Source organism: Candida dubliniensis, chromosome 3, assembly GCF_000026945.1.
Source record: "Candida dubliniensis CD36 chromosome 3, complete sequence".
Lineage (NCBI taxonomy): Eukaryota > Fungi > Ascomycota > Pichiomycetes > Serinales > Debaryomycetaceae > Candida > Candida dubliniensis.
Window position 1 is genome coordinate 1578683 of NC_012862.1, and position 13207 is coordinate 1591889.

The 13207-nt window shown below is 32.2% G+C and overlaps 6 protein-coding genes across 6 annotated transcripts, besides 1 other annotated feature; all 6 read right to left on the reverse strand. All coding sequences in view use genetic code 12, as the record gives it.

The window, feature by feature from the left end:
• Positions 1-78: 78 nt before the first annotated feature.
• Positions 79-1638, reverse strand: CD36_86620 (subunit of TFIID and SAGA complexes, putative; the record flags this gene model as incomplete). Its single annotated transcript, XM_002419517.1, has 1 exon — positions 79-1638. One exon carries the CDS (start codon positions 1636-1638, stop codon positions 79-81), a length of 1560 nt encoding a protein of 519 aa, XP_002419562.1.
• A 193-nt stretch (positions 1639-1831) lies between these two features.
• Positions 1832-2911, reverse strand: CD36_86630 (conserved hypothetical protein; the record flags this gene model as incomplete). Its single annotated transcript, XM_002419518.1, has 1 exon — positions 1832-2911. The coding sequence occupies one exon, from the start codon at positions 2909-2911 to the stop codon at positions 1832-1834; it is 1080 nt and encodes a 359-aa protein (XP_002419563.1).
• A 1478-nt stretch (positions 2912-4389) lies between these two features.
• Positions 4390-6637: a mobile genetic element.
• A 487-nt stretch (positions 6638-7124) lies between these two features.
• On the reverse strand, positions 7125-8213 carry CD36_86640 (conserved hypothetical protein; the record flags this gene model as incomplete). The annotated part of the gene is made up of 1 exon (XM_002419519.1): positions 7125-8213. The coding sequence occupies one exon, from the start codon at positions 8211-8213 to the stop codon at positions 7125-7127; it is 1089 nt and encodes a 362-aa protein (XP_002419564.1).
• Positions 8214-8895: 682 nt separating this feature from the next.
• CD36_86650 (conserved hypothetical protein) lies at positions 8896-9801 on the reverse strand (the record flags this gene model as incomplete). The annotated part of the gene is made up of 1 exon (XM_002419520.1): positions 8896-9801. The coding sequence occupies one exon, from the start codon at positions 9799-9801 to the stop codon at positions 8896-8898; it is 906 nt and encodes a 301-aa protein (XP_002419565.1).
• A 396-nt stretch (positions 9802-10197) lies between these two features.
• On the reverse strand, positions 10198-10554 carry CD36_86660 (conserved hypothetical protein; the record flags this gene model as incomplete). Its single annotated transcript, XM_002419521.1, has 1 exon — positions 10198-10554. One exon carries the CDS (start codon positions 10552-10554, stop codon positions 10198-10200), a length of 357 nt encoding a protein of 118 aa, XP_002419566.1.
• Positions 10555-10905: 351 nt separating this feature from the next.
• Positions 10906-12768, reverse strand: CD36_86670 (mitochondrial membrane protein, putative; the record flags this gene model as incomplete). Its single annotated transcript, XM_002419522.1, has 1 exon — positions 10906-12768. The coding sequence occupies one exon, from the start codon at positions 12766-12768 to the stop codon at positions 10906-10908; it is 1863 nt and encodes a 620-aa protein (XP_002419567.1).
• Positions 12769-13207: the final 439 nt, after the last annotated feature.

Sequence of the window (13207 nt, forward strand, 5' to 3'; positions counted from 1 at the left end):
CAGTTTATAATTTTATAATTTTATAGACAGTCAATAAAGGTTATTAATACAAATGTATACAGCAACTATAGATATATATCAAACTGATAATTCGCCAAAGAAAATCCCTTTTATTATTTGCTTACCATCCTCTTGTTCTATTAATAAATCAGCTAATGATTTACCAAATCTTTCTATTAATTTTGTTTTCACTTCATCACTGATTTCATTATTTGAATCAATATCCATATCATCACCATCTTGAGATTGGGGCTGATTCAATAGTTTATCATCAAGTTTTAGTTTCCGAAGCGTATCCAATAAGGCATTGATCAAAATTTGACGTTCATAATCATTTTCATTCTTTTCAATAATTGCCAGATACCATACTTTTAAATTACCAAGCAAAACTAATTTTAAAACTTCAGTACCCATATTTCTCAATCCCAATAATGCACCATATTGGGTACCTACTGGTTTTGTTGAATCCAATAATGCCCTTAATAATGTCCGTGTTATTCTCGGCCGCAATGTACTATAGGATGATCCATATACTTTAATAATGTGTTGCAACAATATGGCAGCAAATTCACGGATGGCCAATTGAGATTTTAATGCATCTTGCCATTCTTGTTTATTATCCTGAGTTAATTTTATCACAGGACCAATTCTCTTTGCCAATAATAAAGTCAAAATACATGGCATTAATGCATGCACATATGGATCCAAAAATATAGTTTTGTTATCAACTAATGCCAGAATGACTTCTAGCATGGTTGATAAAATTTCAATATTTCTTAATTGATTGGTTATTTGTTCTGCTATAAATTGAATAAAATAAGGAACCAATTGATGTAACCCTGGATCAGATTTCAATGAAGTTAATGCAGCATTTTTCAAATGTTCCTTTTCAGGGTCAGTTGAAATTAACACATCAACCACTTTATCGAAATACAATTTCAATTCTTTTGACAAGACATGCTTTATCAATGGTTTGATTTCCATATCTTTTTCAGTTGATTTTTTATTGGAGTTATTGTTATTTGTGTGATTAGCAGAACCACCATTCGATAACAATTCAGATTCATGTTTAGTTGTATCGCCACTTTCTCCATTTTCATTTTTGCTGCCAAGACTTAAAATATCATTACCCAACATTGATGTTGTTGCTCCACGTACCACTGCTGGTAGACTTTTAATTTCACTGGGTAAGGGATTTTGAGGAACCATTGGCTGTACACCTTCAATGGCTAGCCAATGGGCAGTAAAGTTCACTTGACGAGGTACTTTGGGTAACTGTTGGTTGATCAATTTCTCGAATTCAATTTCATGTTCATCAATATAATACAATGTTTGTCCACCAGCACCAACCATTGTTTCTTTGTAATTCAAAGGTTGAGTATTATCATAGCCATATAATGGTTCAATATTAAGTATTTTCAAAGCATTACTTACATCTGACGTAGTCAACTGCCTTCGCTTAGAGTGTCTCATAAACTTAACTGCCGTCTCTATTATTTCATGGATGTGGTATTCAACATCCATGGCTAAACTTTTGGCTGTTTCATCGGAGATGGTCACACCCAAAGAATCTGCTGCGTCTCGGACAGTATCATACGGCGACCATAATGAATGTGAGGTTGGTGGTTTAGCGTCCATGTTTTAGAAATGATAAGGCTGTGATGAATTGATATATTTGGTGGAGAAGCTACAACTAACTATTCAAGAGTATTGTGCTTTTTGTTGTTGTTGTTGTTTTTTCTGCCATACTTTTCAATCTCACAAATATTTTTCATATCAATGGAGTCGTGGACAAATGACCAGAAAAAAAAAAAAACATATTCATCGCACACTACCTTATTGGTGAACTATTGAAAATACTATTTAAACTACTTGATTCTCCACCAGTTTGTGGTGAGTCCAATGAAGAATTGAGGGTGTATTTACTGTTAGCATCAGAGGTGAATCTGCTTGCAGCATCACTTGTAAAACTTGTGGGGGTTGTTGCTGTTGCGAAAGTAAACCCACTACTACCAGTATCTTTGCTGCTTCGGTTCTTTTTATTTCTATGATGACTATGTTTGCGTTTCTTTGCTTTGGGAACTTCAGTTGGGAAACTAATGACATCATCAACCAGCAATTTCCCAGGGATGTTATAAAATCCATGTAATGTTCTATACATTGGGATATTATTGATTTGAACTTTCCCGACTTTGTCACGATAATAGAACCCAAATCGTGGGTTGGTGAATTGGCTTAAATCTTGTAAACTATCAAAAATTTGAACTGTTTCTTCATCTTCCAACACCGCTTGATATTTCCCATCCAATGTTTGTAGTGGTAAAATTTGTTGGAAACGAATATGTCTTAACGCGTTTTGAGCTTTTGTTCTATAATGTGGTAATTTTGCAAATGATAAAATTTCATTGGAATTTTCATGATATACACCAAACGGGATCGGTTTGATGAATGGTTCTATATCAATGGGGGACAAGGGAATATTCAAATCTTCTCCCAAAATCTTTAATATTTGTGACCTAATCATCAACTTGGAATTATCAACAAATGCATTTATGGATATTGACGGTATGTCTGGTATATATATTGTTCCATTTTGATCATACATTGGTCGAGCCATTTCTCGTATTACACTTTTAAAATATGTTGGCAATTTAAAAATATGAACAAGTGATGGTAAAAAGTCTATTGCTGGGTCGTATCTACCAGCACGATTTCGTAGGTTCTGTTGATTGATAACGACATAAGCTTCTAGACAGATATGTAGGTAGGAAACAACTTCTATATCGTTCACTTGAAGCCAAGTATTGATTGAATGACACATATTGGATATTATCGAACATATATTGTCAAATTCTGTGAAATCCAACTTGACAAATTTTATTGGGTCGCAGATATCATGTGTTGAAGACATGAGGGGACTAATTGATATTCAAGTTATCGAAAAAAAAAAAAATAGTTATCTTCTGAATAGGTTATGATTAGTGGAAATTGATTTCTATTTATATTTTATGGCAATTCAGAATTTAGTTACTTCTAGTTATATTTCTTTGAGGTTTTGTATTCTCTGCAGTTAACAAATGATAGGTCTGTTGACTAAGTTTATGCAAAAAAAAAAAACACACTGTAGGTAATTACAATAAAACTCTCTTCTGACACTAAACCAAAGGCATTAAAATATATCTAATTTTAGTAAAAATTAGTTATTCGTATGTAACTAATATGTTCAAAAAAAAAGGGGGATGACTTAATGAAAGAAAATATTCAGATGGTTGGGGATGAAAGCTGGTAAAATGTTACTCAAACCTAAGAAAATCAATGGAAAATAATAGCAAAAACAGAAAATTCAATCTGTGTTATGTTGGTTGTAACGTTGCTTCGGGTTGGGTTGACAATACAGTGAAGATTCTCAATTAGTAACCAATTATAATTTCCGGAAGATTGAGTTATAAACCAAAAAAAAAAATAGAAATCAACAAAAAGAACGAAGAAAAAGAAAGGGTAACAAATGGGAAAAAAAAGTGTTTATAAATCTTGAGCACAGGATTGGTCATACAGGTTATAAATATATATCTTGTATTTGTTGTGGTTTTAATCTCTATCAACAATTTTCATGTTCTAAAAAATAAAATAACCCCTTTAGCGAACGAACCTGTGTCAGGGATAAGCACAGCCGCTTAATTATAATTTATCCAGCACCCCAAAAAAAATAAAAACAGTTTTACTATTCATATGCAAATATTAAAATGGACACAAAACGAGCCTATCTTTATAATATATCATTTCAAAATAACTATGAAAGTCCCCTTAAGTTACTTGGTATGAGTGTTAAAAGAGTAACAAATTGATCTTATCATACTAAGAGAAAATCAACCTCGTTGTTGTTAGTTGGTGAACCAGCTTGCTCGCGCAGGACTCTACCAACAACAATGCCTGGCAAGAAAAACCAAAATCACACAAGTCAATATGAAACCGTCGATCGTTTGGTGTTGTTTGGTGGAAATGGTTTTGATGCCACAAAGCTCTTCTAAAAATAAAAAAAAAAAAAGCAAAACCAGAATTCCATTATGTTACAATTATACTGTTCACCAACCAGCAAACAGAATCTCCACATATAAGTGAAAAACCTATGTAAAATAGGGGTTTTAGCATTTAAGTTGGCTTGCAGCATTATAATGCGGCAACATGCTGCCCACAATTGTTATTCCTGTATGATTATCTTGAGGCGGTCAACGCAATTTGCATCCAAAAAAACCAAAAGAGGATGCAATAGTGACACAATACCATTGATTTACAAAAAACTCATATATTGGTTAAACAAATTGCTCACACCCCATTACACAAAGTTAGATATTGATGACTAGAATTACATCTACACTATGCTAAAGTAAGGATGCTATCTATTTTGGCGGTGAATTGACAGGAATTTCTTTTTTTTTTAATTACTGCATGCATATTTCTCGTGTGATTTTCAGATTCTCAGTTACTAGTTTAGGAAGAAAATTCAATAAAGAGTCATCTTTTCTACTGCAAAATATGTATGGAGCCGGTTCGAAATTAGTATTTCTATTACTATAAATAGAAAAAATATGCAATTATCCTCCCCTAAATTTCCTTTTTTGGATTCTTTATCCCTTGATCTTTGCCTAGGTCGACAACTCTAGGTCGAAGTGGTACTACTTCCTCGCACTAGAGAATTGAACTCGGCCCCATCTCTTCGGCTTCTCATTTCAAGTCTTAATAATTTATACTCAATAAAACAAACAACTACATATAAAATCAAACTTTATATAAAATAATAAGAACAATTCATTCATTTAATCTCCTTCGTTTTTCTGACTTGTTAGTATATGATAAGTTTCTCTTGCCAGAAGATAAATGTTTCAAATCTTTCTTAAGTACAAGGTACGTTATGTAAATATCATTGAACTAGCTTTTTTCGTATAGCTTTCGTCTTTTAATATCAGCAATTAATTCGCATAGTTGGGGGAGACCGTTCTCCATATCATCGAGTTTCTCAAAGTTATCTGCACTTATTCTTGATATATTCAGCATATTCTGACTTGTTGAAGCTGTTGTATTATGACTTGTTGAGGCTGTTGTATTGTCAATTGCTAAAGCTGTTGTATTGTGATGTGGAGGTGGCAGTGAAGTGAGCAGCTCAATTAAAATAGGTTATAAATCTTTCAAAAGATGCATATTTGTTAAGAAAACTTTGGATATCATTTTCAGTATTTCTGGATTGAATAAAATATGCTGCAAGTCTTTTATTATCAGGTCATGAATAGCCTTTTGTCGCTGCTTGTCTTCAAAAACTACAATTTGTTTTAATTTCAGAGCCACATTTTGGCAACTTCTGTAAATTGGATCCAACATTGAATTGATTATTTCAACTATTGGAGTTTGTTGTTGTATTGAAATCCTCAATTCTTCAACCAATTTTTTTGCTTAATCGACTATTATGGTAGTAGCTATTTGAAAAATCATGGTTATGGTGATAAATCCAATCAACAAACCACTGTTCCCCTTTATGTTTCTGCTGAACTATGATTTTTGCTGGACAGTTTATTTTTTATGGATTCTTTTCTGTTTCTTTTTTTTTCACAGCAAATACATTGTTGATATTGTTTTCATTCGCAGCTTCACTTTGATTTTGTTGATGGTTTAAACTTGTTTGAGTATAGGAATCACCACGGTTGCAGTGGTATTCCTCGTATTCCACAGCAGCGTTCTTGTGACCGTGAGAAACCTTAGGCTACTTTATGTGATATGACACATTAATTATGATCAAATCATTAACTTAAACTCATCTCATTGAATACAAAACCTCTATAAATAAGTATATACTTTATAAAAACTCGTTCGTGCCCTTGATATTGAATCATAAATCCAAATTGGCTGGAAAATGTACATCACACTAACAATTTATCTATCTGTAATTGTTGAAGTGGAAAACTAGTTTGGATCATACCATAACTTCAAGTAAATGCAAATTAATAGCCCTAAGCCCCTGTCAAATCAAGTTAAATGATCCACTCAACAGCCCTAATAATAAGATTTCATGGATAATGAACATGCCACTCGCTATTCAATCCTCAACATAAAAACCCACTTTAGCATCAAGCAATTTGAGCAATAACATCCGACAGAAATTGTCAAATAGAAGTACACCATTCTTGAATTATTATAACTCACCAAATAGCAATTCCAAAAGTTTGACACCTACTGGTCAAACAAAAATCAATAACTCATCTATATTAGTTAGTTAGTAAGCACAGTTCTTCAAAAACAAGGGTATTAATCATACATATCATGACTTAAAGTATCTGTAATCCCAGTAGCAGTAACTATTTGATTGATTTATGATGGAAACTGATGGATTGATGAACGAATGGTGAAAGAAGAAGGAGAAAAAAGTGGTGGTGAGAGGAAAATAATTGAGGTCACGCCAGCCTGGCATTTATCATCATGAAGAAGAAAAAGGACAGAGCAAGGGATGAAAGATATTTTGGAGGTAAGCAAAATGTAAACAAAAAAATGTAAACAAAAGGAGTACAACATGCAGAATTCTTATGCTCAAATATGCATGTTATCGCCATTGGCAATTTTCTGTCAATTCACCGCCAAAATAGATAGCATCTAAAGTAAGCGAATGTCTCTAGATATAGAAATGAGAGTTGCCTGCACCCTCTGTGAGTTTTAATTTAACCCTTTATACATTTGACTATCAGAGATTAAGTCTAGAACCTAAAAATTCGTTTTCAAATAGTTGTGCCCTTGAGAGCCAAACTTTTATGGTGTTGCAACGTCTATACCATGTTGAAAAAGATCACTAACCAATACATATCATCTAACTTTTTGTCAATGAAATTTCGCAAAATAGTTTTTTTTTTTTTTTTTAGTGCAAGTAACTGTTATGTATAATCTATGAAATCGAATTCTATGGACTTTTAGACGACTGTTATACCTACTATTTTTTGGTCAACATTTTTCACCAAAAAATGATTCAAATCTGAATAGTAAATCCTTCCAATCTACAATAATATGATTGTTATTTTATAATGTTCGTATATTATTCTAATTTGATTCTTCTTGAGCAGCTCAGCTGCAATTTTCAGCATCATTTACTAAACTTTGACAGAAACTTTTGAAGTTGATATATCTTTCTTTTTGTAATTATCAGGTTTAGTCACTTTATGAATTGAAGTATTGTTCTTTTTATATTTTTTATAAACACCATAGTGGTAATTGTTATTGTGTGATGGGAAAATTGACAAAGACTTTTTAGGGCCATGGTGAACCTGTCGTCCTTCTTGTTGCTGATTTTGTAATGAACCATTCAAGAATTTATTTTCAGTTGGAAATCGTTCATCAAAATTAAACTTATAATCTCTTAAATCAACTTTTGTACCCATTAATGATTGAGAATTTATTGTAACTTTGCCATTGTTTCTATAAACACAAAATCCATTAGTTAAATTAGTATCTTGAAAGATTTCAATGGCATTATCAATTCTAATAGGTGGTTGGTCCTTCTTTCCTCTATCTAAATTAATCCAACCTGGACTACTTTCCTTGGAATCAATTCCTGCTCCATCATTGCCATTATCATTGATTAATCTAAATTGATTGAATCTAATGTGTTTCAATAATGCAACGGTTAAAAATCTAAATTGAGGTAATGCAGTAAATGAGGATATAAGATTTTTTTCATCATGATACATGGAGAATCCCAGAGTGTCTATCTCTTCTATTTCCAAATGATGCCAATAAATCTTTTGCAACTTCATTGCTGACATTAAATCAGTAATCAATCGTTTATATTTGTTATTTACAAACGATTTCAAATATTGTTTCCCTGAAACCATGGTAACATTGGGTAAATAGATATTACTATTATAACTACTCATTATCAAAGAGGTTCCTGCAGTAATCATTGGTCTAGCCATTTCTCGGATAGCATCTTTTATGAATATAGGAATCTCAAACTTGGATAATTTGTTTTCTAACATTTCGAGATTGGTGTCAACTCGTTGAGAAGAAATCCGTAATGATTGTTGATTAATCACAACATATATTTCAAAACAGTAATGGAAATAATCAATTATTTGATCAATATCTAAATCATCACGATTCTGACACGCTCTCACAATTAGTTGATTTATCATATTATCAAACTCAGTAAAATCAACATCATAGTAAATAATTTTCGGCATGGTAGTATTGAGTAGGGTATAAAATCGGACTAAGAATTAAGAAACGAATGAACAAACAAAAACGTGTTGGAATAAGAAAAACAAAAACGTAATGATTGAATAGAAGTTGGTTTAAATAAGCAAAGCTTGTCGAAGCTGTTCTTTTGGTAAATCAATTAGAGTATGGAATTTAAAGTCAATCAATAAATATTTGTTGGTGTTTTGTGTTTTGTGTGTACGTGTCATTTGTGTTGAAACTGAATATTCTCTCGCAGTAGTGAGGGTGGTCGTATAAAATGCCACGCGGGGTTTAATTCCTTTTTTAGTATTGGTTGGATGGTTTGTACCGCGACTCACTAGGAAAAGCTGGCCCATTTGTTTCACAATTTCTACCCAGAACATTCCCAATTACTGCCACGAATACAAGCCCAAAAAAAAAAAAAAAATGAAGCATACAAGTCATCGTAACAATTACATAAACAACAAGAGGTGACTACAATGATTATCGACTCGGCCTGTTGATTATTGTGAAAGTAATAAATATATTAGTTGTCTATACAGACATGTCGAAAAGTAACTCAACAAATCACAATATCTAAATATGTCCGAAAGTTTTACCCCACCTTTTTATTATCTTTAAAAAAAATTTCAACTATATTGGCCACATCACAAATTTATCATTAGTATTCATATGATATTACAACTAACGTTGTCCAATACTGTTCCTATTGCCGCCATTCATTTGTTCCAATAACTCATGATTTAACTCTAATAATCGTTGATTTTCAACTTTTAACTGTTCCAACTTTTTGTCTTTTTTACTTATTTCATCTTGTAACATTTGATTCTTATTGTTGACCAGACCAGTTTTGTATTTTTCTAGTAATTCTTGTGAGTCAAAAATAGCGTCGTATTTCCCATCTTTGACTTCCTCGTCGTTGTCGTCCCCATGGCCATCTTGTCGTTTGTCATCATCATGGAATTGACTATGACTTGGTATTTTGTATAATTTGTTCAATTGTTTTCGCAATTTATTTTCTAAATGCTCTTGACTCAATTTAGAAATCAACTCAATATCTTTAAATTCCAAACGATATAATTCATATAACAATGCATCACTTCTATCTTTAATAATGTTTGCCATCATAAAATTACCCGATCTAGATCCATCCAAAGTATCTGGTCGATTCATAGCAATCGAAAATTGAAAATCAGATTTAAACTTGTTGAATAATTCCTCAAAATAATCACGTACATAAATCCCATTTAATTCAGGCATAGATTCAAGTTCTTCAACGACTTTGCTCGATGGTTTTTGTCCCGCAAGTAGTTTTGTACGCTGTAGTATTGAAATGGGCTTTTCGCCTCTCTGTCCTCCTGACGCCGTTGCTAACGACGATGATGCTGCTGATGATGACGATGAAGAAGAAGATAAGATTTTCGAATATTGTAAATTGGTTAATTCAATGGCGACTATTTCCCATGTATCATCTTTCTCTTGTACTGTTGGTTGTAAATGTGGCAAGAATTTCAAAACCAATTCTAATAATGGTAATTTGATAATTGATTTGATTTTCTTTTGTTCTTTTTCATAGAATGATTGACCCATCTCAGGTTAATATCTCAAAGTTATTTAAAGATGTCGAGTTGGTAGTATAAAAACAATAAAAAGTGAAAAAAAAAAAGAAAAAAAAAATGAACCAGTTCGTATATTTTCCTGTTTTTTTTTATACAGATCATTATCGTGGTGATAGATTTTGGTGGCGGCCAGAGAACAAACAAACGAAATTGGGCTGAGTTGGTCAGTCAGTCACAAACCATAATTCATTTACTTCTATTTACGTATTTAAAGAAGCTATTCTTTCTTGCATGGGGGATACTATTATTGTAATATCTAGAATACCAATAGTGTTTATAGTATTGTTAGCATTCAGTATCTAAAGACTAAAACTATTCAATCAAGTGCAACACAACCTGGAAGGAATGTTAAATCTATCTTCTACCCCTATAATCCTTTATCATTCTTACTTTGTTTAGCTTTATCCCTTAGTCTATCACGTTGTCCTGATTTTTGTCCTTGTAATTTTTGAAATCGTTCTTCAGCAGCTTTCGCCAGTGCTTCTTTAGCATTTAATGAAACATTATTATGATCATTCTCATCTTTACTACCTAATGGTCTTGACTCTTTTGTAAATTGAGATTTTTTAGATGTTATTCTAATTGTGGGCTTAGATCCCGATTTCAGTTTCAAGGTACTTGAAGGAGCAGAACCAGTAGGAGATTTTGAAGAGTTGGTGCCCACTTTTGCAGTAGTAGATTGGATACCTGTTTTATGTTTGTGCTTGGATGCATGATGACCCATTGTTGATCAATTGTCTATTCAAGAAAGTAAAGAAAATGCAAGTGTATGGTTATTTATTTATTATCACTCAATTTTTCTTTTCTCGTAATTTATCTCTCTCGAAAGTAACTTGAACTTAAACTAACAAAAGGGAAAAAATTCCAGACATCCTAATCAAATATTGAATATTTAGTGAATATTTATTCATAAACTTTGAATTATTTGCTATACATAATGATAGTAACAAATAATCTCTATATACATAAACTAATTTTTTTTATTATTTAGGGGGGGGAAAAAAAAAATCAACTATTACAAAATACAAAACATTTAGGAAAAGGCAGACAAAAAATCTATTCTTTTACTTGTAGTTTATTCAAGTAGTCTTGGATCAGCATCAGTAACTTGTTTAGTGACTTCACGATAATTGATATTTGGTCTTAAACTGGTAAATTCAGGGACTTCAACTTTTATAGCATCCTCAAATTGTGGGTCGTCCTCCAAAGTTATTCTACTAATCAATTTATAAGCATTAGCATCTCTGACCCAGTTTCTTAAAAATTGAGTGGCAGCAAAATTGTTTTGCATATAATCTTTATATTTGCTCAAAACTGACAAATATAATCCGGTTCTTTGTTTGCTGAATTTCTCAGAAAACATTGTTGTAGCTCTCAATGCTGACCAATCGGCATTAGCAATATAAGTATATCCTGCTTCATCCAATTTAGCCAATAAATCATTCCAAAGTTGTAAGATTTCCTCATTGGTGTATTCGATTTGTTTGCTCTGTTTCAAGATAATACGGTGAGATACAATACTCTTAGTAGCATTCTTTTCTTGGTACAAATTAAGAAGTTTATTGAAAATTTCTTTATCGCCCCATGGCAAATTCGAAATCAAGGTGTTTAACAATACTTCATTAACCTTGGGGGCACTTTCAATTGCTAAATTCAACAAATCAATAGCTTCTTGTGTTGGTTCAGGATACTTTTCGAAGAATGATTTGAAAAATCCAGTGTGCAAAGTTGATTGACTAGAAATTAAATCAAAATCTTGTTCAAGATAATGTTTACTAATACGTCTCCAAAAGTCAATAACTTGTTCCATTGAGTATCCACCAGCAATACAGTTGCTTAAAAATGAAGTCATATATGGTGCTTTCATAATAACAGAATATGGCAATCCTTCTTTCTGCAATCCCTTTTCAAAAAATCTTTCAGCTATAGCCAAGTCTTTACTGTGTCCAATAAAGGATAAATGGATTTGAGCCAATGCTCCCAAAACAGACTTTTCGTTTGGGTTCTTTTCATAAAGGTTCATCAATGATTCCAAAGCATCCAATGCAGTCACATAATCCCCTTCCATAACTGCAACTTGGCCCATTCTGTCACTCAAGTATGGATGAACTGTTTCACCTTCATTGACACTCATTTGGTAAATTTGTTTAATTTCATCATAATTGAATCTTCGAGTTTCATGACCTACTTGGATAACAATCGATAACACTTCATGTGCTAAATATAATTTACCAACACTAGAATTGACCCCGGTTTCCCAAAGGTTGACAATTTCATCATTCAATTTAAATTGCAACAAAGTACCGAAAACTTTAAATAAAGTTCTTGGGGACAACACGGTATTTAATTCACCAGTGGAAATTATCTCGGTGAGATTCAAAATTGCGCTTTGCAAAGTCATATCTTCACGGAATGCCGACCTTTGATCTTTATCTCTATTTTTGGACTTGTTTAATCTTGCCCTTCTCAGGTTGATTGTGCCACTATAAAGATTAGAGGCATAAACAAATAAATACCTCTCATTAAGTTGGCTTCTAAATGCCTCATCTTGTAATAATTGCAGGAATTCATCAATACTGAAACTTGAGTTGGAATCGTTGTTTCTTTGATTTTTAGCTTTGGGATTAAATTTCAAATGGTATGGATCATGTGATTTAATATTGTATTTAAGTAACTTTTGTTGGTAAACATCGGTTTCTGGAATGGATATTTTTGGTTCAGAAGCAGTGGCAGTGGCAACATTTGCAACTCCTGCTTGTGACGAGTTATTTCTCACTTGATAACCTAATAAGTTATTATTTTCAAATGGAAAATGTTGAGTAGTTGATGTGAATTTGGATGTTGTTGAAGTTGTTGTGGTAGTAGTAGGAGGTTTAACTTTCAGTATTAAACTTGGTCTAAACCCTTGTTGGGCACCGCTGGCAATTAATCTAAACATATTTGGTAAAAATTAAATTAAGGTATTATTATAAATATGATTGGTATGGAATAGTTTTATTATTTAAATTAGTATATTTTGAAGAAACTAGCAGTTGAATAAATTGAATAAAACCAATGTATAGCCAAAAACAAAAAAGTTCTAAGAATACGTTTTCGGATCTTTATTCAGTCTATTTATGTAATTCCAAAACAAACAAAAAAAAAACAAAGGGAAAATCGTATAATTTAAATAATGTAATACCAGATAACTCGAATGATTTTTTTAAACACTTGATTTCAATTACTATTCTTTGTGGCGTTAACTTGGTGATGAGTTGATATTAACAAACGGGTGGAAATTTTTTTTTCTGTTCTACCCTTTCCTTTTTTGAAGGCAACAAAAAAAAAAAAATATTTGAACTTCAGCTGATCATTTGTATCTCTCTCACATACACTGC